General features: G+C 64.8%; 1 protein-coding gene across 7 annotated transcripts; it reads right to left on the bottom strand.

The window, feature by feature from the left end:
* Positions 1 to 504: 504 nt before the first annotated feature.
* Positions 505 to 26,284, bottom strand: FLNA (filamin A). 7 transcript variants are annotated; one of them, XM_043569665.1, is made up of 48 exons: positions 26,127 to 26,284; positions 22,577 to 22,985; positions 19,368 to 19,616; positions 19,163 to 19,260; positions 18,882 to 19,029; positions 18,269 to 18,387; positions 18,112 to 18,189; positions 17,851 to 18,013; positions 17,560 to 17,760; positions 16,916 to 17,053; positions 16,706 to 16,829; positions 16,476 to 16,612; positions 16,184 to 16,377; positions 15,921 to 16,034; positions 15,689 to 15,832; positions 14,844 to 14,967; positions 14,600 to 14,760; positions 14,419 to 14,509; positions 14,159 to 14,328; positions 13,774 to 13,891; positions 13,416 to 13,678; positions 12,591 to 13,188; positions 12,323 to 12,496; positions 12,078 to 12,240; positions 11,838 to 11,998; positions 11,578 to 11,748; positions 11,063 to 11,186; positions 10,817 to 10,973; positions 9,945 to 10,134; positions 9,766 to 9,789; positions 7,133 to 7,380; positions 6,926 to 7,021; positions 6,635 to 6,737; positions 6,408 to 6,548; positions 6,187 to 6,315; positions 5,840 to 6,013; positions 5,581 to 5,742; positions 5,284 to 5,487; positions 5,055 to 5,207; positions 4,815 to 4,937; positions 4,427 to 4,693; positions 4,141 to 4,278; positions 3,847 to 3,962; positions 3,183 to 3,315; positions 2,314 to 2,490; positions 1,912 to 2,130; positions 1,622 to 1,825; positions 505 to 1,013 (listed from the first exon to the last, which is right to left on the bottom strand). In XM_043569665.1, exons 2-48 carry the CDS (start codon positions 22,947 to 22,949, stop codon positions 826 to 828), a joined length of 7,944 nt encoding a protein of 2,647 aa, XP_043425600.1. In that variant the 5' UTR covers positions 22,950 to 22,985; positions 26,127 to 26,284; the 3' UTR covers positions 505 to 825. The 7 variants fall into 7 exon arrangements, with proteins under 7 accessions (XP_043425600.1, XP_043425599.1, XP_043425602.1 ...); XM_043569664.1 differs by having other exon boundaries at positions 22,577 to 23,064; positions 26,127 to 26,267; XM_043569667.1 differs by lacking the exon at positions 9,766 to 9,789.
* Between the last annotated feature and the right edge of the window lie 54 nt (positions 26,285 to 26,338).

Below are 26,338 nucleotides of genomic sequence, written 5' to 3' on the forward strand. Positions count from 1 at the left end.
GAGGCCACCTGGGGCAGGGAACCAGCACACTGCAGTCTGCCTCTCCTTGATCGGGGCCGCCTGTCCACCGAGTGGCCTCGAGATCCCTTGGGACAGAGGTCCTCATGACCAGTCCCTCATCCAGGGGGATGGTGACACAAGAAGCCTGGGAGATGGCCAGGGGCTGCTGTGATTTCAAGGCCTGTTTATCTGGTCCCGACATCCAGTACTTTGCCTCCTGTAGTCTGGTCATGGCCTGGCTTTCCCTCAGGACAGTCTCTGTTCCTGGTGCGGCCCCGGGAAAAGTACACCAGCGTCACATCCCTTTCTGGGGGTGGGACACGTCTCTCACCTGACCTTGGTCTGAACCCAGGGAGGCAGAGAAGACTTGCCAGTGGGCCTCTTACAGTTGGGGGCGGGGCACGGGTCTGGGAAAGCGGAGCCCCTCGGTGCTAGCAACTTGTGGGCCTGCGCCCACACTTCGATCATCCTGCAGGCACCCTTGCAAGAAAGCCAGAACCAGCCTCAGGAGAATGGAAGCAGAACTTTATTCTTCTTGGCTAGGGAAGAGAACTAGCGGGTGGTCGTGCATAGTACCCCCCCACCCCTCCCAGAACCAAAGAAGACAGGCGGAGCCACCAAAGGGCTACCTCTGCTCGCCTCTCTCCTTTGCCCATGTGGAGGCAGGTGAGTGCAACGCAGGGCTGGGGTGGCTGCAGTGATGGGGCGGCCAGGGCCGGCCGGGGCTCCGGGGCCAAGGAGACCAGGGGGGGCTGCTCAGGTTGGGGGGATGGGCGTGGGAGCACTTCTCATCCTGGGAGCTGCCAGCTGGCACAGGCACAGAGCTCAGGGTACCAGGACACGGTAAGGGCTGCCTGGGATGTGCTCGTCACCCCACTTGACCACCAGCGTGTACTCTCCCTTGTCCTTGAGCAGGTAAGAGACGCTGTAGAGCCGGCTGCCCACATGCTTCACCAGGATTTCCTCGCACGGTGTCCGGGGGCCATGCACCCCTACCAGCAGCATGTTGTTGCCTGGTAGAGAAGGGGCCTCAGTTCCAGACCCCAAGTCTCTCCCTCCTACTGAGAATCCCCCGAGCCCTCTTTCTGTCTTGGTATCCTGCCCCCACCACCCTGTTGTGTTCAGGGGTGACAGCCCTTCCTAAAGAGCTGCCAGCACAGGAGACCCAGATCCTCCCCAGGCAGCTTCCCGAAGGGTAGAAATGATGGCGGGGAGGCACAGATGGGAAGTGGCTTCAGAAGTGACAACCACGCCCTGGGGGCGCCTGATGGCTCGGTGGGTGAGGCGGCCCACTTTGGCTCAGGTCACGATCTCGCGGTTTGTGGGTTCGAGCCCTGCGTCGGGCTCTGTGCCGACAGCTCGGAGCCTGGAGCCTGCTTCGCATTCTGTGTCTCCCTCCCTCTCTGCCCCTCCCCAACTCATGCTCTGTCTCTGTCTCTCAAAAATACGTGTTAAAAAAAAAACACCAAAAACAAAAAAAGAAGTGACAACCATGCCCTTGAAGGCACTCCCACCCCATCCACCCCCTTCTTCCCATGTTCCCAGGCACTGGTCATCCCATCTCATCTCTGGCCTCGTCTTTCTGGAGGGCACGGGTGATGGCCGGGGCCGGGGCACCCACCTGCTTTGCTACAGTCCACCGTGAAGCTGCTCTTTTGGCCCGCGTACGCCTTGCTCAGCCCCAGGCCCTTGGCCAGCACCTTGCTGGCGTCAGTGGAACCTGCGCCTGGGGCCCCGTGCTGGGGGGCACTGGCAGTCTTCGTCAGGGAGTCCACAAACACTGACGATGTCTCATGGAGGCTGTGGTTGCTGACAAGACGGGGACCTGCGGGGCGGTGGGGGGGGGGCGCTGAGAGGTAGCCAGAGTGCCAGGCGTTGCGTTGGGCACCGGCAGTCTGCTGCCAGGCTTACCTGTGACTTTGGCCTTGAAGGGGCTGCCCCCGATGTGGTAGGGGCCACCGTACTTGATGGAGATGAGGTAGCTGCCAGGTGCCATGGGGGTGTAGGTGACCCGGTAGCCCTCAGGGCACTCTTGGCAGTCCATCTTCACCTTGGAGGGCCCATCGATGGTTACGGACAGGGCGCCGGCTCCCGCATTGCTCGTGTTCACGACGAACTCAGCTGGGCTCCCTGGGGTTGGCGGGGGGCGGTGAGGAAGAGCTGGCCCGGCCTGCTTCCCCATCCCCCCACGCCCAGCTCCCCAGCCCCCCGGCGTAGCTTCATCACCTCTGCACCTCCTCTTGTCACTGACAGCTTGGAGGAGGGGGCCTAGCATCGGTGTCCACACAGCGGAAACCGCATCCACTGACCTACCTGTGACACCACCTTCCAGACCGGCTCCGTAGGCGGACACCAGGCCCGGGTCCCCTCCGTGCCCAGGCTCCCCAACTCGGATCTTGAAGGGGCTTCCAGGAATGTGGGTGCCGTTGAACTTGACGTCAATCAGGTAGACACCGTTCTCCCGTGGGATAAAGCGCACGGCATACTTATCTGAGGGACAGAAGGGCATGCTGAGGGCCTGACATCCCTCCCCAGAAACCGAGCAGGTGGCATCTGTGAAGAGGTTCCCTCGCCCACCAGTCCAGGAGGTCCACGTGGCCCACTCCGCTGCTTCTGGGGACCACACCGGGCACCCACACCCCATGGCACAGGCCTCCCCAAACCGGAGGACTGAAGCGGTAAACGCCCAAGCAGCCTGCTGTCGGTGCTCACTTGGACAGAAATCTACAGGCAAAGCACTTGCCTCTCTGCCTCCGGAAAAAGGTTACCACAGATGCCAGCCCCTGCCTGTTACCAGGGGCACGGAGGTCATGGGGCTGTGCAGGGGCACGACTAGCTGTGGGACTGGCGACATTGGCTGCCTCGGGCCTGTCTGCAGGTGCCAGCCCCATGGCTAGACTTCGGGTCTCTCCCTCAGGAGACCGCATCATATTGCCTGCAGAAGGCGTTCTCCTTCCTAGAAGCTGTGGCTTCCAAGCAGACCCGCCGCCCCCCCCAGGGCTGGGGTCGTGAGCAGGGGAAGGGCTGCCCGGCTGGGAGAGCCCCAGCGCTTGGGCCCTGCTTGCAGAATCTGTACCTTCCTTCTGTACTCTCAGTCTGCTTCCAGCCAGCTGGGCAGGCCCGCTGCTCCCAGCAGGGCCAGGGAAGATGGGTGGGTGGCCCGGGCAGGGACAGGGCCTCACCTTGGTCGATCTCTGTGACATAGCACTCCTCCAGGGCTCCCGAGGGGCTGTGCACCTTAGCATCGATCGCCCCCTTGGCCCCGTTCAGGCTGACTGCAAAAGAGGCTGGCTGGTTGACCTTTAGCCCTGACTCCTGGAAGCATAGCAGACGTGGTTAGACAGGGTGGCTGGGGTGCAGGAGAGCAGGGTCCCAGTGGTGGGAGGCCCATGGGGGTTACACTTACCCATCTGGCGTCCGATTTGGTTTAAAGAGGGAGAGCCACTGATTCTTGAGGGGCAGTAAGCTACAGGCACACGCCCCCGCCCCCAGACCCACACTCTGCAGTCACACAGCCAGGCGGCAGGAATGGAGGGTAGCCCTGCCCCGTGGGCAGCACTGGGCCCTGGAAGGCTGTCCCTCTTTAAACCTCAGCCCTGGTGCTCAACGGGCACAGGCTTCTGTTCAAAGCCTTTAGACCTGAGACACGAGAAAAACTCCACACAGTGGGCAGGGGTGTTTCCTGCCGACCCCAAGCGTGGGCTGCGCCCGGCCAGAGCAGAGGCCCGGCGCCCTGAGCTGGGCTGGGCGGGTCACTTGACATGGGGCCAAGTCCTGCTCTGTGCGACGGCTCTGGTCTGGCCGGGCCCAGGAGCCCCAGGCAGGCGGTTTCTCTCGGTGCCTCACCTGAAGACTAGAAACAGTAAGGCGGCGGGCATCGCCAGACGGAGAAGCCACAGGTACTACGAAGGGGCTGTCAGGGATGTGCTCCTCGTTGAACTTGACTGAGACCTCGTAGTCACCTGGGCAGGAAGAGAGCACAGAGGGCGTGCTGGGAGGCCCCCACTTGCCAAAAACAGCCTGGGTGGCCCTGGGACCTTAGAGGGGAGGGCGGGAGCCAGGTGGAGCCGTCTGCTCAGACCCAGACCGACACCCACACCCCGATGCCACCTCCCGTGGCCCTGGGCACGCCCTCAGCACCTGGCTCCTGGACCACATAGGCCACGCCGCAGGAGCCATCCTTGCGGTCCTCGAAGGAGATCTCGGCCTTGCTGGGGCCCTCGACAGCAATGGCCAGGCCCCCGGCGCCAGCTTCCCTGGTCCAGATGCTAAATTCGGCTGTAGAAAGAGCAGTGTGTCCTCACGGAGGGCTGCTATCCTGGCCTCAGTCCCCTCCGAGCATGGCTGACGTGCTGCTAGCTACTTCCTCAACCCCACCCCCCGCCCCAGCCCATAAGAGCAAAAGCCTGGCAGGAAGCAGGCATACCTGGCACTCCGGCTTCAGCCCTCTCCAGGCCAGGGCCTCCAGCGCGGACCTTGTGTGCTCCCCCTTCCCCCAGGGGCCCCACGGTGAACTGGAAGGGGCTCCCGGGCACGTGCTGGCCCTTGTACTTGACGCTAACTGTGTGCATGCCCATCTCGGCAGGCACAAAGCGGATGCAATAGGTGTGGTTCTCCCCTTCCACGATCTCGGCCTCATGGCTCTTGCCTGATGGGCTGGTCACCTGGGCTGTCATGTCCTGGATGCTAATTTCTGCAGGTGGGGGACAACGTGGTGAGCAAGAATCCCGGGCCCCACCCCTCTGCTCGGGGCCCCGTGGGGCTGGTACCCAGGACTCCCCAAGGCCCCCTCCCTGGCTCCCTAGGGCTCCTACCAGGGATCTTCAGGCTGAGGTCGCAGTGACTGCCGACATTGGCCACCGAGGGGGCCCGTCGCCGGCGTGTGATGCTCTCTTTCACCCGGCCCTCTCCTGTTACCTTCACAGAGAAGGGGCTGCCTGCAGGAAGAGAGCACAGCCCGTGCACCACGCAGGTTACGTTTCTGCCCGCAGGCTGTGGTGCGTGGCAGGGAGGGTGGCCCCGTCACGGGGGCAACGTGTGCATGCCCCACTCACCAGGCACGTGCTGGTCAGCGAACTTGATGTTGATGATGTAGTTTCCGGGCTCTGTGGGGCAGTAGGTGACCCTGCACGTGCCATCCTCCAGGTCCTCTGTGTTGATGTCCACCTTGCTGGGGCCCTCGATGGACAGGCTAAGTCCGCCGTAGCCTGGGAAGCGACAGCCCTGAGCCAGGGGGCCGAGCACGGGGGTCCCCCCCCCAGCTGGTAGGTGGCCACCACCTACCTGCATCACGGGTGTCGATGATAAACTCTGCAGGCTCAAAGGTGTGGCCCTCGTGGAGGCCCTGGCCTGAGACCCGCACACGGCTGGCATCCCCGATCTCTGACTGGCTGATCACCACTGGGATGGGGCTGCTTGCCACGTGCTGGCCATTCTTCTTCACGTGCACCAGGTGCTCCCCCGTCTCCTTGGGCACGAATGAGATCCCTGGGCACAGGGCAGGGCCGTCAGCCAGGGGAAGGCGGGCCCGCCCCTCGCGGCCTCCCCCTTCCCAGGAGGCCCTGCCCCTCCACCTCTTACCCACGTGGCCATTGCGCAGTCGCTTCAGGAGACAGGGCTCCTCCCGGCCCGAGGGTGGCACTACCGTGGCTGTCAGCAGGCTGAGGTCCGTCTCGGAGATATTGATGGGGATGTCGGCGGCAGAGCCCACCTTCAGGTGGGACATGCGCATTGAGTCGTCGCCTGCCAGGGGACAGTCGCTGTATGTCCAGGTGCGGTGGGGAGAGGGTGCCCGCCCTGCCGTTCGCCTGCTTTTGTCACTGCTCCCAGTGCCACATACCCGTGACCCTGGCGGTGAAGGGGCTGCCCGGGATGTGCTGCTCGTTGTACTTGACCAGGATGCTGTAGTCCCCGGGCAGCACGGGAAGGTAGGAGACGCTGCACGTGCCGTCCTGGTTGTCGGTGCAGCTGATCTCTGCTTTGGATGGGCCCTCAATGGCCAGGGACAGGCCCCCTACGGAGAGTCGTGGGTGAGGATGGGAACCACGCCGGGGCCCCCGCACTGATGGCACAGAGCCCCGACAGGCAGAGGCCGGGGTGGCAGGTGCGGAGCCCCACTTAGGGAGCGTCTCCCCTGGATGATGGCCTCCCATGGCACAACGTGAGGCTAAGATCGGAGCGGCTCACCCTCTCCCGCATCCTTGGTGTTAACGGTGAAGACCGCGGGCTTGTTCACCACTCCGTGGCTGAGGCCAGGCCCATAGGCGGTGACATGGCCGCAGTTGACATAGTCCACGTAGAACTGCAGGGGGCTTCCTGAGGCAGGAAAAGGGGCCAGGTGGAATGGGGCTCTGTGCCACCTCCCCAGGCTCCTCCCAGGGCGCTGGCAGTACAGCGTGGGGGCGCACCTGGGATGTGCATGTTATCGTAGCGGATGTCCATCTCGTGCAGGCCTGCTTCGCTGGGTGCATAGCGCACGGTCACAGTGCCGTCCTTGTTGTCAGTGATGGCTGGCTGCGCCACCTTGCCCGAAGGCATCCGCACCTCCCCTGCAGGGCAACGGGGCCAGGGTCAGGGCAGCCACTGGCAAACCCAAGCCTCTGTGGCTCCCGAGCCCCTTCCTGCTCCCACTCACCAGTGATCTCGCCTTTCTTGATGGTGAAGGGGATGACGAGGTCGAAGGGCCTCAGGCTGGTCACATCCAGCCCATTGACACCCATTAAGGGTCTCTCTGGGGCCTGTAGTGGAGACAGAGGGCCCAAGTGAGGCACTGTAGGATGGGTGGGCGTACGAGGAAGTCCCAAGGGAAGCATCTGGAGGTCCCTCCTCACACATGGCAGGAGAGGGCTTCATGGGATACCCAGCTGGCCAGCCCCACATGTCCCCTAGGGCCGGGAGAGCCAGAATGAGGCACGTGAGGTCATACCCAGGTCTGCTGGCCACCCTGGGGATAGGTGTACGGTGGGGCCAGCTGCTGAGGCCGAAGTGGGGGCTGTGCTGTGGGCTGGTCCCCAGCTAGAGCCTGCAGAGCATCACAGAAGAGTTGGTGAGTCTACTGTCGTAGAGATGGCCCAGGGGGAGGGACAGGCCAGGCTCCCTCCGCCCAGACCCCTCAGCCCCGGCCCCTCCTGACCGTCACTTGGAAAGGGCTGTTGGGCACGTGCTCGCCACCAAAGCGCACGCAGATGACATATTTGCCCGGCTGGGGGGCCGTGTAGAAGATGTCAAAGGTGCCGTCCTCGTTCTCTACCACGTCCACATCTACCTCCGAGCCGTCGGGTGTGCACACAGTACAGGTCACCTTGCCTTTGCCTGCTGCCTTGGTGTCGACGGTGATCACCGTCTCCTCCCCAATCTGGATGGTGGGGCCAATGCCAGCACCTGGTGGGGCGGGGTGGGTCCCCAGAGGGGGGCCGGCGCGTGAGCTTGGCACCTGAGCTTCTCCCGTCTGCCTGCCACCCGCCCAGGCCTCTCATTGCCACCACCAAGCGCAGCCAGGCCTCCCGCCCCCACCCCCCAAGCTGGGGCGGTGAGTGGTTTCTCAGAAGGCAGGAAAGGTTCCCCTGAGCCGCCTCAAGGGGCTTGGGGATAGCTCCACGTGGGAAAGGCCTGACAGGTGGCGCACAGGTGTCTCGGAGGAAGGAAGGGCCTGGAGGCCCAGGAGGCCACCGCCACCGTCAGGGCACAAGCATTTGCTGCCACCTTCCCGGCCAACTGGGCCTCAGCCGGTGCAGTGGACCGACACCAGTGCCCTGGCCGGGCCCACGGCCGCCTTCGTCCCTGCAGCCCGGCCCTGGATCCCAGCGCTGTGTGCAGATGCGGTGAGGCAGGGTCCTGCTGCAGCGTGGGGGCGTGTGAGTCTCGCCTCCCGCCCCCCAGGCCTGAAGGTGAAACCGGGCTTTCCTGACGACTGAGAACACTCGCTCGTGGTGAGGGGTGGCCAGTGCGGCCCGGCACAGGCAGGGAGCCGGTGAGCGAGGAAGCAGGGAACAGCAGGGTTGGCCCCCAAGCGGCACAGCACAGCAGGCAGTGGCGGCATCCGGGGGGGGGGGTGGCGAGGAAGGTGGGGGAGAGGCACAGCACAGCAGGCAGCGGCGACGGGGGTGGGGGGGACGGGAGGCCCAAGCCGCAGCCACCGCCACTACGTTGCAAGGGCAGAGCAGCTGAGCAGCCTCTAGGGCCCCAGAGTGCCCGAGGAGAGGGGAGGGGCAGTGACGTTATGATCTGGGCTCAGCCGTGAAGGCCTAGGGGAGGGGGGATGTGGGCTGCGAGGGCCGGCGGTGAGTGTGCTTCCTGCAGCCCGGCCCCTGCGGGGAAGCAGCCGGGAGCACTGGACCCACTCGAGGGCTAAGCTGAAGGGGTCCCCCTGGCCGGCCTGCCACTGAGCTTCCCTGCTAGGTGAGGGCCCCCGCCGGGCCGAGCTCCCTGCTGGCCTTGCACGGCTCTCTCAGGCTGTAGACCCGGCCGCCTGCTGCCCACCCTGCCCTGGGAGGCCTCACCTCACACCCACACCCGCTCTCCGCAGCTCGTCATCTGGACCCGCCATCTAGCTAGCGGCTTCAGCCCCGACCCCACAGGTCCCCCCAGTCCCCCACCTTCCCCGCTCAGCGCCTAGCCCATCCACAGGTCTTGGCTGCCCCGTCCTCCAACTGCACTTGCCACGTTCGCTCCCCACTTAAGCCGCATCGCCACCAACCTGGCCCAGGCCGCCACTCTGACCAATCCAGAAGTGACTCTGGCTCCCCTACTGGGCTCTCTGCCTCCATTCTGCAGACAGTGGCCAGATAAACTGAAACCACTCCCTTAGCCAAGTCTTGGCCCTGTCCCTGTCCCCAAGGCCCTGTTCCCCGGCCCTAGGCATACATGCCTGTCACCTCAGATCCTAGAACTGTTCTACCTACCAAGCCACCGAGCCCTTGCCCCAAGACCCTAGCCACCCTCCGAATCTTGTCCTGGCTACCTCACCCAAGCTCCAGGCCAGGAGCGTCTGGAGGCTTCCACATAACTGGCACCTCTCACTGGAGTCCCTGGTGTCCCTGGCTGGCGCTAGAGCTCCCCTCCCATGCCCAAGCAGGAGAATCTCTATGCCTGGTTGGGCAGTATCTGAATAACGTCACTGCTGGGTAGGGGGCAAGGGGAAGGAAGGAGGTGGGTAGGGCGGGCAGGCCACCGAGTGCACTTTGGGGCTCTGAGGCTGGGCTGGGCCCAGCCATGCTGCCCGCCCAAGCAGTCGACGCTGGTGCTATTGCACTACCAGCCCATCCCACCCACTCATGCAGCCTGGACCTCCCCCGGCCTGGGACACGAGGCCCCCAGGAGAGGGGGATGCGGGGTCTGTGGATCCGGCCAGGGCCGGGGACTCCCACCAGTAAGGGCAGACCCCTTGTCCCCTTAGCCCACGCAGGAGCCCTTGACACGGAAGGAAGAAGTGAGAAGGAAGGGCCTGCTGCCCGCCCCCAGGGCTTCCCCAGGGTGCCGTGATCCCCAGACCCCGGAGCCCCCAGTGGGGTGCCTCTCAGGATGCACCTCACCCCCAAGCTCTCAGCTGCAACCCGACATCTCAGATGGGGAAACGGAGGCCCAGAGAGAGGGAGGGCCGGAGCGCTCGTGCTCTGTCTGGAGGCACCCCTGGACACTAACCCTCCAGCTCCCCCTCTGTCCCTGCCGAGAGCTGCAGCTGGACCCCGCCCTGGGAGTCAGCACGGAAGAGGAAGGAAGCTGCCCTCTGGGCAGGAGGGGCATCGGGGCCCCCGGCAAGCAGCTTACCTAGCCCGTGACCTCCGATTGACACTGAGGTGAGAGGGCAGAGAGCAAGGAGAAAGGTCAGGTGAGTCACTCAGGGGGGCGGCCCCCACTCCCACACGCCGCCCCAAGCAGCGAGCCCTTGCACACAGGCACACCCAAGCCCCGTGCCGAGCGTCGCGGCCGCCGGCAGGCTGGCTCACCTGTGACTGTGCACTTGCTGGCATCTCCGGTGGGCACGGCCCGGACGCGATACGGGGAGAAGGGGATCTCGTCACCACCGTACTTGATGAGGATGGTGTAGCGGCCGGTCACATCCGGCACATAGGCCACGGTGTACGTGCCGTCCTGGTTGTCTTGGATGTGCGTCTTCTTGGGCTTGCCCTCGGGGTCCTGTGCCGCAGAGCACAGGGGAGGTGGTTGGCCTGAGCCCAGCCAGGCCCAGGATTACCTCGGACCCTCTCAAAGGAGCAAGCATCAAGCCCCGCCGCTGCAGGGACAGCCTCCGAGTCACTCGACCGCCACGGCCCAAAACGACTGCCTGCACCCAGCACTGCGGCACTGCCCTTTACTTTGGTGTGGCCAAGGTACACGAGGGATGTCCCAAACGCCCAGCGCGCCCCCAGGTGACGACGCGTACGGCAGGGAGCTCGGTGCCCGTCCTGCTTTACCCCCGTGACCACCTCTTGGCTCCCATCCCCCGCCCCAGGGCCTGCCCTGGCACTAGGAACAGCTCCCCTGAGAGCTCTCAGGGTCCTGTTCTGACCCCTGACCCACGAGAAGGTCACAGGTGCGCAAGCCCAGGCGCTAAGGGCTTCGGTCACGTGCTCGAAGTCAGCAGTGAGCAAGCGTGTGCCCGGGAAGCCCGTGCCTGCCACCGCCATCCTAGAGGCAGGGGGCCTGGCCTGGCTGGCACGGCTCCAGGGGAGACCGTAGACCCAGACCGGTCCATCTACCCTAGTCTCCTGCCCTACACTGCACAGCCCTCTGGCCTCAGCCCCCTCCTCCCTGGCCGCCTCTGTGCCTGGAGCTGTAAACCAGCAGGGCCACACAGCGTCCCAGGTGGCCAGCTCACCGTGATCTGGACAGCCAGCAGGCCCTCTCCTGCATCCTTTGCGTCGATGGTGAACTCCACAGGGAGGCTGGCGGGCACGCCAGTCGTATTGAGCCCGGGGCCGCTGGCCTTCACCTTGCTGGCATCGTGTGTAGGCAGCACCTTGACCTTGAAGGGGCTGTCGGGCCAGGGTGCCGTGAATGGTCAGAAAGGCTCTTGGCGCTCAGCCCAGGCACCTTCCCCCAGGCAGCAGGCCCTGCTTCCTACCTGCGGGGTACCTCCTCCTCCCCGTACATCACGGAGATGCTGTAAGGCCCCTCCCGGCTGGGCACGTAGTTTACAGTCTGGGTGCCGTCCGCGTTGTCCACGACGTCCACAGGCTCCACCAGGCCTGTTTCCAGGCCCAGAAAGAGACTCAGCCCGTCTCCTGGGTCCCCAGCCCTACCACACCGGAGCAGCCGGGCTTGGCGGTGCACCCAGCCCCCACCCCGGGCCTAGGCCGTGCTTCGCCCTCACCTGCCCATCCCTGGGGATGGCCCTGAGCCCCCCCGAGACGCCAGACACTGATCTGCGTGCCATCTTGGGCCCTTGCTCGCCCTCCCTGCTGCCACATCTGCTCGGTGGCCAAGTCCTGTCTGTCAGACCTCCTTCTGGTCCTCTGCCCCCAGGGCACTGGCTTCACTGTCACGTGAGACTCCTCCGTGAACTACTCGCATACTGACTTCTCCGCACTGGGCCTCTGGTCTCCCTCCCCACTCGCCCCCAGGCATAAGAACACTCACCTTTGGGCCCCTGCACTTTGACCTGCAGTGGGGCCACGCCGGCCTTGCTCGTGTCTACCTGGAAGGACTGAGGGAGGTTGGCGCGGACCATGCCAGGGCTCAGGCCAGGCCCGGAGCACTTGACCTTGGATGCGTCCGTCACGTCATGCACAGGGACCTTGAAGGGACTGCCTGGGGAGTGAGGAAGGAGGACAGCTGTGTGAGAGAGTCGAGGGCCAGCGGGCAGTCCCAGCACAGCCCTAGCGAACTTGCATGCTTACCTGGTACTTGGTGGCCACCATAGGTGACGTTAAGGCTGTAGGTGCCAGCCTCATAGGGGATGTATTCGACCGAACAGCTGCCATCCTTGTTGTCCATGCAGGACATCTTGGCCTCGGAGGGGCCCTCTACGGCCAGGCCCAGGCCACCAGTGCCGGCTCCCCTGGTGCAAACAGACAGCCCGTTACGTCCTGGGGTCCCGGGGCCCCTCACAGCCCCAGCCCTCCCGGGCGCTTGCTCACCTAGTCTCCACGGTGAACTTGTTGGGTTTGTTGGTTGTGCCGCTTTGGATACCTGGCCCATGGACACGCACCCGGGAAGGGTCACAGCCCTCGGTCACAGGCACCTGGAAGGGGCTGCTTGGCACAGGGCTGCCGTCATAGGTCACGTCCACAGAATGGAGTCCTGGAGGAGGGCAGGCTAGGTCAGGAGGAGCCCAGGCCACCGGATCTCTGAGCCACCGTCCCCTGGGAGCCCCGGCGCGTACCCTCCTCGTAAGGTGTGTACTCCACTTTGTACGTGCCATCACCACAGTCCTGCACGTACGTCTCGGTCAGGTTGCCTGAGGGGTTGGCCACACGGGCCTTGACGTGCGGCCCTCCGGTCTGCGTCAGAGCGCGGGCATCCACGCTGAACTCGGTGGTAGCCTCTCGGAAGACACCTGCAGGGGCAGGCATGGGGAGGAAGCGTGGGGCTCCAGGGACCCTGGGGGCACTGGCCTCCCCCCGCCCCCATGATCCTCGGTGGGGCCTCACCTTGGCCCTCGATCCCAGGCCCGTAGCACTGGACGCCTGAAGTGTCCACCGCAGGCTCTACCTGTAGCTTGCTGGGGAAGTTGGGCACGGGCTGGCCACCATACTTGATAGTGACGGTGTAGGCCCCGGGGCAAAGCGGGATGTAGGTGATTGTGTGGGTACCGTCGCCGTGGTCCTGGATGTGCACCTCGGCGGGCAGCCCTGCCTCAGAGCGGATTTCGATGGTCAGCTCTGCGCTGCCCGCGCTCGAGCAGTCCACGTGGAACTGGCCCGCCTCACCGGCGGTGGCCCGCTCCAACCCGGGGCCTGAGCATTTGACTTTGGACGCGTCGAAGCAGGGGACCACGTGAGCCTTGAAGGGGGAGCCAGGGATGTGGGTGTCAGCAAAAAGGATGTTGATGTTGTAGTCCCCGGGTTCGGTGGGCACATAGGACACGGAGCATGTGCCGTCTCCGTTGTCCAGGCACTCGAGCTGGGCCTCGCAGGGGCCCTCCACCGTCAGGCCCAGGCCACCCATGCCAGCACCCTTGGTGTCGATAGTGAAGCGGGCGGGGGAGCCTGCGCTGCCCCCTTGCAGGCCCGGCCCAAACGCCTTCACCTGAGGGAAGAGGGGCACGTCAGGAGCCGAACCCATACCACCTCCCTGGCCTTTGACCCGAGACCCCCAGCCTGACCTTACATCTACTTTCGTTCGTTCTGGCTACCCTCCCCCACCAGCTAGGGGCACCAGCAGGCTTAGGCAGGGCCACTGGTCCTAAGGACAAAACTGGGGAAGGGGGAGGGTGAGCCTGGAGGAGAGGGGGTGGGCTCCCAAACCCCAATTACCTTGCTAGGCTTGGTGGGGGGCAGGGCTTCCAGAGGAAAGGGGCTGCCGGGCACAGGCACACCGTCATAAGTCACCTCGACCTCATAGGGCCCCTCCTCTCGGGGCACAAAGCGCACCACACTGTTGTCAGCCCCTAGGCCTGGCTCCACCTTGCAGGGCACTACGGTGCCCGAGGGGCCTGTGATCTTGGATGCCACTTTGCCTTGGCCACCAGCACCCTTCGATTTGACTGTGAATTCCTGATCTTTGCCAACGTCCACCTCTGTTGAGATGACCAAAGGAGGGAGAAAACTGTGGCATCCAGCCCACGTGCCCCTGGGCACCCTCACTGATTGTGACAGAGCCCCAACTACTTACTCTCTCCCAGGCCAGACACCTTGATCTTGCTGAGGTCTAGGCTTGGAGACACTCCCACCGAGAAGGGGCTCTTGGGGATGGGATCCCCTCCGTAAGTGACATTGATGCCGACTGGACCCTGGAAACAGTGCAGAGAGGCAGGGTAAGGAGTGAGGACCTTGGTCACCCCGGCCCGTGCCTTCCCCACTTGGGCATGGAGGGAGCGTGAGAGAAACTCTGGCTTCGCTCCCCCGCCCCCAGCCTTCCATGCTGGCTCTCTCCCGGGTAGGAATCAAGAGTGTGTAGAAGCGCTCGGGAGCAGCCCAGCTAGCCCACTGATGAGGAGGCCCACGGGCTCGGTGTGGGTAGTTGCGGAACGCGGCTGTTGGGAAGTCAAGGCAGCTACCTGCTGCACGGGAGTGTACTTGACCGTGTAGGTGTTATCATGGTGGTCGATGATGTCCACATCACGCGCCGCATCCCCCTTGGCCAGTCCTGTGAACTGGACGTCCAGCTTGCCTTTGCCAGCAGCTTTGGCATTGACCGTGAAGTGGGTGGGTTTGCCAAGCTCAACACCTGAGGAAACATGGCAGCCATGTAGGGGACCCTTGCCCCAAGCCTCCCTGTGGGCCCCCGACCTCCCCACGGGGTGCTGCTCATTCTCACCAGTGCGACTGAGGCCAGGGCCCTCAGCCTTCACCTTGCTGGCATCGTGGGAGGGCTCCACCTTGACCCGGATGGGGCTGGTGGGTGTGGCCTGCAGGGGGTGGGAGGAGACAGGCTCAGAGGAGAGCAGCACCCCAACACTCAGCAAGCAGTGTTAGGGGCTGGCAGGAGCAGCACCCACCTGGTCGGCAAAGAGGACCATGATGGTATAGCTACCGGCCCCACGGGGTGTATACTTCACCGTGAAGGTGTCATTGTCATTACGGATGATGTCGAAGTCAATGTCGGCCTCAGTGGGGCCCACCACGCCAGGAGCACACTTGATGCCGATGCTGACATCACCTGTGGTGGGTGGTGGGAGCAGAGGCTGGGATCGCGTAGGGACACCTCACCCCCGTGCCCACCCGCTTGGGGCAGGGCCTTACCCTGGCCGGCCTCTGTGCAATCCACAGTGAAGTACGTTGGCTCATGAGCCTTGAGCCCGGTCTTGGCTACTCCGGGGCCATACACCTTGACCTTGTTTGGGTGGCTACCGGCTCCCACGTTCACCTGCAAGGCACAGGGGCAAGTGCAATGGCATGACCGGCCTGGGGGAGAGGCCGGGCTTTTTCACTCACTGCCGACAAGCACGAAATGTGAGCACGAAGTGACTATCTGATGCCACGATGCCACCTTTAAGTGTCCGTGTATCGGGAGGAAGGAGACGACTCGTTCCCATGAACACTCGTCCTCGAATGTTCACGGTGGCACTATTCGCAACAGCCAAAAGGCACAGAACCCCCAAATGTCCATCAACAAAGAGATAGGTAACGTGTGGTCTGTCCACACACTGGCACGTTATTCAGCCCTAAAAGGGCGGCAGGTGCTGATTCACGCGAGGATGTGGGTGAACCGTAACGAGAGCGTGATGCTGAGTGAAAGCGGCGAGGAACACGAGACCCTATACCGGATGGTGCATCTATAGCAAACGTCTAGGACGGGCAAACCCACACATAAACCCACACAGCCAGGAAGATCGGTGGTTGTTTAGGGCTGGGGGAGGGGGAGTTGGAGGGTACAGGGGTTTCTTCTGGGGATGAGGAAGATGCGCTCCGCTTTGATCATAACCGCAGCTGCCTAACTCTGGAGGTACTCAAAACCACCGAGCTGCACACTTGAGACGGGGGAACTGCGTGGCTGTCATCTGACACAGGTGGAGGACAGAAGGGAAGCAGGTGCCCCGGGGAGACGGGCTGCAGGCCCACTGGAGGCCCCGGGAAGGCCGGCTCACCCGGAAGGGGCTGTTGGGGACGTTCACGCCTCCCCAGGACACCACGGCCGTGTGCTTCACAGGCTTCCTGGGCACGTAGGAGCAGCTGTAAGTGCCGTTGCCGTTGTCCTTGACCGACGCCTCCACGGGGCATCCCTCATTGTCCTGGAAAGCGGGCAGGGACAAGCAGCCTGCCGATCAGCCCGGGCACCTGGCCACCCCACCCCACCCCCACCATGGGTGGGCACCCCACCTGGACTTGGACCCGGAGAGGGGCCTTCCCGCCATGCTTGGCATCCACCGTGAACTCGGCCGGCTTATTGACGGCCACACCCGTCTTCTCCAACCCAGGCCCACGTGCCTTCACCTGATGAGAGGCCACCCAGGTCTCAGGCCACCAAGGACCCAGAGTGGCAGGAACACACCCCTGGGGATACCAGCCCGGCCACGCCTCCCAAGGCCCCAAGCAGAGGCAGAAGGGGGCCGAGACCCAGGCCAGCAGCGCGTGCCCCTCACCCTATCTGGGTGGAAGTCCTGGGGCGCCTCACGGATGTCGGCCATGAAGGGGCTGAGGCGGATGTCCTCACTGTTGCACAGCACGTGCACTGCATACTCGCCAGCCTCCTGGGGCCAGTAGCGCACATCACAGGAACCGTCACCCTTGTCGTCGCATTCAATCTTGGCCTGCGATGGGCCCTCCACCGAGAAGCCTGAGGACAGCCACCGGTCCCATCAGCACCCTGGAACCCGGTCGGGTGGCCTCACCGCCCTCCGCCCCGAGGTGTCCACATCACAGCCTCCAACCTACCCAAGGTGCCGACGTCATCCCCGATGGCCTCCACCACAAAGTCTGCTGACTTGCCGACGACACCCCCTTCCAGCCCAGGGCCCCAGGCCCGCACCTTCTGATTGCCACACTCCGTGCCCACCTTCACCTCGAAGGGACTGTGAAAAGAGAGCCACGCAGGGCAGCGCTGAGGGCCCGGCAGGGAGAAAAGCGCGCTGCCTGGGCTCTGAGGGCTCTGCCCGGAGCCTCACCTGCGCCCAATGTTCTGGCCGCCCCACGTGATGGTGACAGTGTAGGTGCCGGGGACCATGGGGTAATACTCGAAGCCATAAACGCCGTCCCCCAGGTCCTTCTGCTTCACACGCTCCTCACCCTCTGCCCAAGACAAGGGAGGGCCTCAGGCCTGGCCAGCAGCAGCCCCGGGGTCTGCTGCTGCCCATCCCAGCCGTGGCCCAACTTACTGGGACCCTTCACGGTGACCTTCAGCTCCCCACTGCCCGCGCCCTTCGTGTACACCTTGAAGTCCGCAGTCTCTTTCACCCGCACACCCTTGGGCTGCAGGCCCCGGCCGACGGCGCGGCAGGCACCCGGGTTACAGGCTGTGGGTACAGGGCCGGCTAAGCCACTGGGAGCGGGCTGTGGGCGACCCCGCCCCCCACCCCCCGCCCAGGGCTGGGGGTCCCTCAGAACTTGGTCCCACGGGATGGCGAGGGACATGCAAGAAAGAACCGCAAGGGACCGTGACCCCAGGACCTGCAGGCCAGGCCTCCTCCCAGCTCCTCAACACCAGCACCCCGCCCCCCACCCAGCCCACCCCCTCCCAGAGGAAGACAGATCCAAGTACCGTTGACCCTGTGGGCAGAGCAGAGAGCAGCAGGTTTCTAAACAGCTGGAGCGAGCTCTTCTGAAGGTGAAAGCGTGGAGAGAGAGCCGGAGAAGGAGGAGGAAGGGCCCCAGTAGGGGATGACAGAGAGCCCAGACAGTGGAAGCATAGAGACCCAGGGGGCCAGGGCCGGGGCCGCACGGAGACTCGCCCTAGCTACCCCCTCCTGAGGAAGGCCCAGTCTACAGCGCCCCGCTCGGGGGGCGGCTGGGACCGGCCTACCTTGGCCAACAGTGACAGTGTAGGGGCTGCGAGGGATCGGCACGCCGGCAAAAGTGACGTGCACCGTGTGGACGCCCTCCGTGGTGGGCTGGTAGCTGCAGCGGTATGTGCTGTCGCCCCGGGCCTCCAGCTGGGGCTCCACGGCGCCCTTCTGTCCCGTGGGGTCCTGGATCACAACGTCCACCTCACCCGTGCCAGCTCCTGCCACGAGGCACCGGCTCAGGCCCGGGCCGTTCCGGGACCCCGGCAGCTCCCACCTCAGACCTGCCAGCCTCAGCAAAACCCCCTCACCTGCCGTGAAGATCTCAAAGTAGGTGGTCTTGTTGGCAATGTTGCCACTGGGCTCCAGGCCGGGGCCCTGGGCAGTCACTTTGCTGGCATCACCCTGGGACTTGTCCACATACACCTCGAAGGGACTCTTGGCGATATGCTGGCCGGCAAAGAGCACGGTGACCTGTCCCCAGGAGGGGCAGACCGTGAGGGGCGAGCTCTGGGCCTGCCGGCCACCGCCTCCACCCCCCCCCCCCGCCTCCCCTGGGACTGAGGGCTCACCTTGTGAGTCCCGGTCACCTCGGGGACGTACCAGACAGAGAAGGTACGGTTCTTGTCATTATTGGCTGTCACCTTTGCCTGTAGCGGGAAGGAGCGCGTGAGCCGTGCTCGGAACGGGGGCACCGCCGAGCCCACCGTGGTCCGCCGGGACCCCTACCTCCTCCTGGTGGCCGGCCGGGTCCTCCACATACACCAGCACCTCTCCCTGGCCGGCGCTTCTGGTCTCCACCGTGAATTCTGCCCGCTTCTTCACCATGTTGCCCGTGGGCTCGATGCCTGCCAGGCAGGGTCAGGGAGGCGGGAGCCGGCCGTCAGGGCCGCCGCCTCACCCCTGCATCCCTCCCCTGCCATTCCCCCCTCTCCCCGTCAGGCGGGCTCCGAACTGGGTGAATCGATTCCATGTGAATCTTGGCCCGGCACACAGCCTGCCCTCGTGCCCCCGCTGCATTCTTGCTGTGGGCCGGGCCCGGGTCTGTTTCCTAGTACCCTCACTCGGTCGGCCTGGGCCCTAGTTCCCGTGTTTCGCCCTGGCTGGCTTATCTCTGTTTACAGGAGAACGGCTGGGTCCTCCCTCCTGAACATGCTCCACCTTGCGCTGGTGACTCGGGGACTTCTAGCCAAGTGGCCAGTCCTGAGCAGCCTTGGCCCACTTCTTGGATTCTGAGGGGGCGCTTGAGAACCTAGCCGCCACATAAGCAAAGAGTTCCCAAGACCTCCAGGTCCCGCGGGAACGAGGTAAGCACTCAGAGCATCCCTGCCCCCCCCCTCACCTGGCCCGTAGGCGCGGGCTTTCTTTGGGTTTAGTTTGGGCCGCAGCGGAGCCCCTGGCTTCAGCTTGGCCTTGGGGAACTGGGACAGGTAGGTCATGACGGAGTGCTCGTCTACATTGGGATCCACGATCTCCTCGGGCGTGATCACCTAGCACAGACGGAAGACAGAAACCACGTGACCTCCAAGCCTCAGGCTCCTGGGACGCGACACAGCTGGGCTGCCCGCTGGGACCGGGACCGCACCCCCTGGACGGCCTGCACGCGGCCGGGCGGGGGCGTACCTGAGGAATGCCCAGCCAGTCATCGGCCTGCTGCATGGCCTCCCTCGCGTTGTTCACGGGCTTGCTGGCGTCCCAGGAGTCCCAGTCAGGACACAGGCCTGCAGCGCAAGGAAGGCTGGGAGGAGAGGGGAGGGACCCGCGGGCCCCCCGACGAGAGCGCTGCCCGTCACCTCAGCCCCCTGCGCCGCACCCCCTCGCCCCTCACCTGGGGCACAGCTGTCGACGAGGGCGCCCAGGGCCCTGCCGCTCTGCCAGTCCCGGCTAAAGTTGGTGATGGGCAGCTGTGGCAGCTTGTTCTGAATCCAGCCCAGGAGCCGCTGCTTGGGGGTCTGCTTCTTGGCTTCCTCGTCTTCCTCCTCATCCCACATGGGCATAGAGATGGAGTAGTGCAGGATCAGGGTCCAGATGAGGCCTAAGATCAGCTTCAGGTTCCCATCCACGATGGCCTTGCTGTCTGTGAGGAAAGCGAGTGGCCGCACTGAGCGCGTAGGCGGCCGAGCTCGAGCGTCCCCGAGCACGCGCACGCAGGGCACCGGGCGCTCACAGGTGGCGCGGGGGGAGCAGGGGGACGGGAGAGCCCTCCTGAGGGCATGGGGTGTGGGTCGTGCCCTCTGCCCAGGGTCCCTGTGCGGGGTGAAGGAGACGAGAGAGACCTCTGGGGACGGACGGGGTGACACCCGCTGACACGTGGTGCCGATACAGTGCAATGAAGGGTGTTGCTGGGGGCCCAGAGGCAGCCCCGACGATGGACCCAGTCTCCAGACAGGGCCCAGGGTGGGGGTGGGGGGTGGCGGCTCTGGAAGAGCCCTTCTCCTGAAGGTGCTTTGCAGCTGCCTGCCTCCAGGGTCCCCAAGGAATCGGGCAGGGGGAACAGCCTGGCCCCGGCGGGCCTAGATGCGAGAGAGCCCCTGAGCTGACCCTGGCACTGGCTGCGGACTGGGGCTGCAGCTGAGGAAGAGGAAAGCTGGCCGGCGGGACAGTTGAGAAAGAAAACCATTGCCTCAGGATGACTGGGTGGGCCGAGGGCCACGCAGGACAGGGGAAGTGGAGGCGTTGGGCAAGGACCCTTTGTGTGGAGGATGTGAGCCCTACCCCCACTTCCTCAGTGCCTCCCACCCCCCCACAGACCCAAACTGGGAGCAGGCCCGGGGTGGGGAGTGCGGAGGACACAAGAGCCAGTGCTTGGGTTGCATGGCCCTGACTCACTGAGACCCAGCAGCTGGCCTGCCACCCAGGGTGATGGCCAGGACACATGCCAGGGAGCCCCTTCGCCCAGTCCGAGGAGAAGGGCAGAGCTAGCCAGCCTGGGTGGGGCAGCCAGGGCCCCGCTCGGAGCATGGGTGGGGTCCCTGACTCCTGCTGCCTCAGCAGAGCTCGCCGGCGGCCGCCTGCCCTCTTCACCACCTAACGGGGCCCTGGGCCTCAGGGGGGTGGCTGCCAAACTCACCACAGGGGAAGCGGTTAGGGCGGGCACCCGGCACCCCGTCACCCCAGCAACCCCTCCAGGCTCTGGGCCCCACCCAAGGCACTTCTGGGTCTCAGCTTCCTCAGGGGTGGGGCCCTGAAAAGGGGAGGGCTCCGGGAGCCACCGGAGTCCTGCACCCCCATCAAAATCAGGAGAAAATACTTGTGTGATGAGTCAACTGGAGGGTGGGAAGAAGGAGATGGACACCACCAAAAGGGCCATCAGTGGCAGGCAGCCTCGAGGACCGGCCAAGCCACTCAGCGAAGCAGCCTCTCTGCTCCCAGACTGAGGCGTCCTAGTTCTGCAAGGGGACGTGGTGGAGGAGGGGCTTCGGGCTGCGGGTGAATGGAAGGTTCAGAGAAGACCAAAGGCACAGGCCTAGCCAGGGCTTCCCAGCAAGCCCCCACCTCAAGTCCTGCTGTGACTTAGGAGAGGACACATCAGGCCAAGCTCATCAGCCTCAGTCGTTGGTCTGGGCCCTCCCCTCGATCATCAGTAGGAGGCTGGCCTAAGCCCTCCTCCATCCCCCTCACAAAAGAGGGAGGGAAGAACCAGGGCCCGGGGTTGGGAGACAGCCCGATTGGATGGCCCCGCCCCATCCCACCCCCTTTCCCCAGCCCTGGGGCTAGCCTGCCCCCTCCCTCCCCTAATCACTGCTGCTTTCCAACATTTTTTTGCCTTATATGGCAAAGCTCTGGGAACTAGGCCTGCTCCAGCCAGCTCACAAGAGGAGGAGAAGAAGGGAGGAGGGAGGAGGAGACCCCCCCAGACAGCTGGGGTGTGGCCTGGCTCCCCACATCCGGTTGCCCCCCCACCCAAGGCTCAGAGATGACTCAGCTTGGCTAGACTGAGGCTGGGACTGAGGGGTGGGCCTCATCCCCGACTGGCATTCCAAAGAAAGAGGTGGGGCCCTGGAGACCTGCCCTCGGAGTGGTTGGGGGCATCTGAGTCTCCGTCACTCAGACTGAGGCTCAGCAAGGACCGTGCCGTAAGGACAACTAGAAGAACTGTAAAGAAAAGAAAGCTTTCCTTCTCTCTTGGCAACACGCTGCCCCCCCCAGTGACCCACCAGTTCCGGTGCCTGTCTCTGAACAGCCCCCATCTTGAAAAGAACCTGGGATGCCACAGTAGGTTCGGTCAATGCCAGCCTCACCAGCCTCACCCGTCCAGTGACACGGACACTAGGTTGGCGGTGAGCCCAGTGCACGCTGGAGTACCTCCCAGCCAACTCCTGCATTCTAGATGCAGAAAAGCAAGTCCTACATAGAAGCAAGAGTTTGGCCCAAGCTCAACGGTAACTTGGAGTTGAAGTAGACTACAAACCAGCTCCCTTCGCCAGCCGACTCATCTCACGTGCCCTTTGGCTAGCTATCATCCTCTGTGGCCCCGAGTTCCCCGAGGGGAGATCTAAACTGGGGGTTGGAACCATCTCCAATAGAAGGACCCATCTCCCAAGGCCAAAAGGAGCCAAGAGCCCTAGACAATGGGACCCACGAGCTCCAAGACCCTGTTTAGGAACTACAGGAGCGCGGGAGGCCAGAGGGCCCTTCCCAAACTGCGGAAGGGGAGGTGGTGGAGAGCCTGAGACTCCCCCTCCTCAGGGATGGGGCACTGGGCGCAGGGCCAGAGCCTGGCCAGTGCCCGCCTTCCGCAGGCCCTCTCCCACCGCGGGCTCGGTGGCGGGGGCGCGGCCTGCGGAGGATGTGAGCTCAGCCTGGGCGCGGGCCAGCCGGGGTGCGGCGGGCGGGGGCGCGTAGCGGTCTGCATGCCTGGCCGGCCTGCCAGCGCGCCTTTGTTCTCGAGGCCTGCGCGCTGGAGCCCGGCGGCCGGGGGGCAGCGCCGCGGCTTGGCGGGGGTGGCTGAGAGGGGTTGGCCTGGGAGAGAGGGGAGGACGCGTGGAGCCCCCGCCCTCGACCTCCCGGTGCCACAGGGGCGACCCGCGCCCTCACCGATGGACACGAGCTTGATGCTCTCGCGGTCCAGGAACTCGAGCGCCACCGACACGTTCTCCAGCTGCATCTGGCGGAAGGTGGGCCTCTGGTTGTGCTTGCGGTGCATCTTCTTCTGGCTGAGCACCTCCAGCAGTGCGATGAGCCGCAGCCCATCGCTCAGGTCCGTCTGCAGGTTGGCGATGCGCTTGCTCACGCACTTGAGGTGCTCGTTGCACCAGCGCGTGAACGTGTTCTGCTGGATCTTCTTCCACGGCGCGTCCTCCGCCAGGTCCTTCTCGGTGGCTGGCATCTCGGCGTCCCGCGTGTCGGTACCGCCGCCCGGAGCCGCGCCTGCCGCGCTCTGGCCCGCCCGGGAGTGGGAGCTACTCATTTTGAGGCGCGAGGAGCCGAGGGGCGGTGCTGCAGCCTAGGCGAGGGGACGGCCCTTTAATTAAAGTCGCAGGCACCTCGGCACACGCAGGGCGAGGCGGAGAGCGGAGATTGTGCTGCGGAGAGAGCGAGCCCTTTAAATGCGGGAGGGGGGGCGGGTTCCGTAGGGGAGGAGCCACCGCGGGGCGGGGCCCCGGGGTGGGGCTTCGGGCCGCACCCTCCCCGCCCCGCCCCGCCCGTCGGAATGCCCCCTTCAGCCCCCAGTCCCGTCAGTTCGGACCCGACACCGAGGCTCCGGGGAGGGTCTTTGGGCCCCGAAGGGGGCAAGGACGCGCCCTCGCCTCATGGCCTCGCACCAGCGCTGCAGGAAACGCTGCAGCAAGGAACGAGTGAACAGCGTCTGGCGCCGTACCACTTGGCCGCCAGCGGGGCACGCCATACAAGGGACTTTCTTTCCCCAAGTCCCCTGCGGGGGGGTGGGGGTGGGGGTGGGGGTGGGGGTGGGGGTTGGGTGAGGTGAGGTGGGGTGGCTCCCTCTCCCCGAGTCACGTGGACTCCGTCCCGTCCCCGCAGCCCCCGCAGCCCCCCGGCCCCCTCCCTACTCGGGACTCCCGCGCCTGGGGTTCCCCGACCGCCCCTGCAGCAGCGGGACGGGACCCGATCCTAAGAGCGAGCCCTTGGAGACCGCGGGTCCCAGGCCCGGCGCTGCTGCCAGAGCTTCACGCCCGTGCCCCCACGCCAGGGAAGCGGCCGCGCCACAACGCCTGTGCCAGGCCCGCCTTCCCGCTCTACGCGGTCCTGGCCCGCGCACCTGCGCCCGCCGTCCCGCCGGTCCCCACCGCCTCCCTCCCTCCCCACTCCACTCGGGAGGAAATGGGGCACTGGGCCAGGAGGCCGCCAGCACTCCAGGAGCAAGCAGCCTTGCAAGGGACTGGGCGTGCCAATGGGCACTGGCAGAGGGCCGAGTGAGGCGCGCAGACGGCGAGTGTACGCCTGACCCACCATGCCATCCACCTGGGGCGCTGGGGGTTTGCTCTCCTCTTGCAATGCCTGTCCCCCCCCCCCCGCCCCGGTAGCCCCAGGAGGCAGCCTGGTGGGGGGGGGGTGTCGGGGCGCCTTCCAGACCCAGAGGGCCTGCTCACGAGTTCCAATAAGGGTTGGCAGGCTCTGAGTACTTGGGTCTGGGTGGGCCTCGGCCCCGTTGCAGCACAGGGGCGGGGGGGGGGGGGCAAAGACAGGGATCCAGGATCCTGATGTGGGCGAAGCATGGAGGGCTGCAAGGGCAATGGGAAGCTATTCAGTCAAGATCAATTTTCTGGTCGATGGGTAGTGGGAAGGCTGCCGTGGGGAGACAGAGACCACCAAAGGAACAGAGGCAAGAGGTCTTCTGGGGACCCTCGCTGCCACCCTCTTCAGTCTAGAGAAGCCAGCCTACCAGGACTCCTCCCAGGCCTGTGCGCCTCCCCTCTGCAACCTGTTCCCTTCCTTATGTCTTCTCTCAAGAAAGCCATGCCTCTTCCTCCTGCGTGCTTGTGAGACTGAACTGCACACTAGCAGGGTTTAAGTTACCTCCTAAAGACCAGTGCAGGAGGAGGCCCTGGGTCAGCCAGCAGGTCGTGCCCAAATATGGTTGACTGAAGTAGCCCCGGGGGTCTGTGTTACCCGCGGTGGGGCTGCAGTCCCAGGCAGCATGTCCCCCGCCCTCTGGCATGCTCGCTGTGGGGCTGCCTGTCACCCTATTGCGCTCCTCCCTCTCCTGACCACTTTCAAACACGCTTGCACAAAACTCCACGAAATGGTGTCTGGGACCTGGGCTGGGAGTGGCAGTGACAGCTGTAAAGAGGGAACCCATATGGACCCCTCCCTACCAGGTCCCGTCAGGACGATGTGAGATGTGACCTGGTCTGTCCCCATGCCCCACTGGAAAAGCAAGTTCCCAAGGACAGAATGACGGGAAATCACTGGATTTTCTCTCCACTAAGTGCCATCCCACTGGGTCATCTGTGTTCATTCTGTAATCTTCAGAGACCAGGCAAACTAAGTCAGCACAACCGAGCGGTAGTCAGCCCCAGCAGAAAGGGGAACAGAAGCTGGGTATCCAGGCTTCCAGCCCTAAGCTTTCCGGGTTTGGGGGAGACCAGGGAGGTGGGTGTAGAGGGTTCTTGTCCTCAGGAAACACAGTATCACCACCAGATGGCGCTCCATCTCCAAGCCCCCAGATCGGGCAGCCCTCGGAAGCCAAAATCCAGCTCTTTCATATTTTCCCTTATTTGGAGTAGATTCTTGGACGTTAGACACACCCCGCCCCCACCCCACCCCCGGCCCTCAGACCCCAGGCCAGGCCCTCCCACATGGGCGCTTCGGCTGGGGCGGAAAGCTGCAGGGTGGCCCGGTGAGAAGAGACCTGGGCTGGAAAGGCAAGTCCAGGTGCCGCAGGTGTGGACACTCACTTCCTGAGCTCCCACCTTGACCGCTGGCCTGGAGCACGTGCAGGTGGACCTGCCAGGGGACTTCACCTACTTTTCCTGGACCCAGCTGGCACAGGAATCTGGGGATGCTGCTGCTCACATCCTGACTGGCGCTGGACATCCAGCTCAGAGCCAACCTGGGATAGGGCCCAGCCGGGGAATCCGGCCCGTAGGAGGAGCCCCTGCCGCCTGTGCCTGGCCACACCCCTGCCCCAGCCCCCACGGAGCGTAGCTGCCCCGGAACCAGCTCCCCCGTGCCCGAGGCAGCTGGTGCCCTGAGGACTGGTGCCAGCGACGACCCCACTATTACCCTCCCCGGGGGTCATACTGGCTGCGAAGCGTCCTTCTAGGTGACCACTCCGTCTCAGCCCATACAATCTCCTGCTCTCGGGAGCCCTTCTTTCCCAGCAATGCAGTGGTTAGCTCATGGGCACCCGCTTAGCCCGTGTCCAGCCAAACACTCAGACACCGTCTCTCTGAGGGACCTCTATGGCCCAGGGCGCCCACACTCCTGGGCACCAGCACGCATTCTCGGGTAAACTAGGGAGGGCAGCTCCTGGACACCGCATTCCCAGGTTCACTCCCAGCTGCGCCCGGCTCCGGCGCGATGCGCGCCGGCGCCCGCGTTCTCGGCGCCTCTCCGCCCTCCTTCGCCACCCCCGTTCCCGGTCCGCGAGCTGCGCGGTGACCGTCTCGCGCGGAGGCCTCACCTGCTGTCGCCGCGGGCGGCCCGCGACGGCGGGGGTGGCGCCGGGGTCGCCTTCGCGCCCGCGCCAGGAGCCTCGGGGTTCCGCTGGCGTCCGCTGCGCGCCGCGCGCCTCCACGCGAATGGGCCGCCGCTGCCCGCCTTCTTGTTGGCCGCACCCCCGCCCCGCGCCCGCCCCGCGCCCGCCCCGCGCCCGGCCCGGCGAGAAAGCCTTAA

This window comes from Prionailurus bengalensis, chromosome X (assembly GCF_016509475.1).
Source record: "Prionailurus bengalensis isolate Pbe53 chromosome X, Fcat_Pben_1.1_paternal_pri, whole genome shotgun sequence".
Classification (NCBI taxonomy): domain Eukaryota; kingdom Metazoa; phylum Chordata; class Mammalia; order Carnivora; family Felidae; genus Prionailurus; species Prionailurus bengalensis.

Bases quoted from the DNA above. Each gene is read 5' to 3' on its own strand.
- FLNA (XM_043569661.1), bottom strand. From the start codon at position 22,949: ATGAGTAGCTCCCACTCCCGGGCGGGCCAGAGCGCGGCAGGCGCGGCT. The intron at 16,613-16,705 runs GTGAGGCTCCGG...CTCTTTTCACAG, and splicing joins GGCCAGAACATTGGGCGCAG to TCCCTTCGAGGTGAAGGTGG. The intron at 2,131-2,313 runs GTAGGTCAGTGG...CGCCAACCCCAG, and splicing joins TCTGGAAGGTGGTGTCACAG to GGAGCCCAGCTGAGTTCGTC.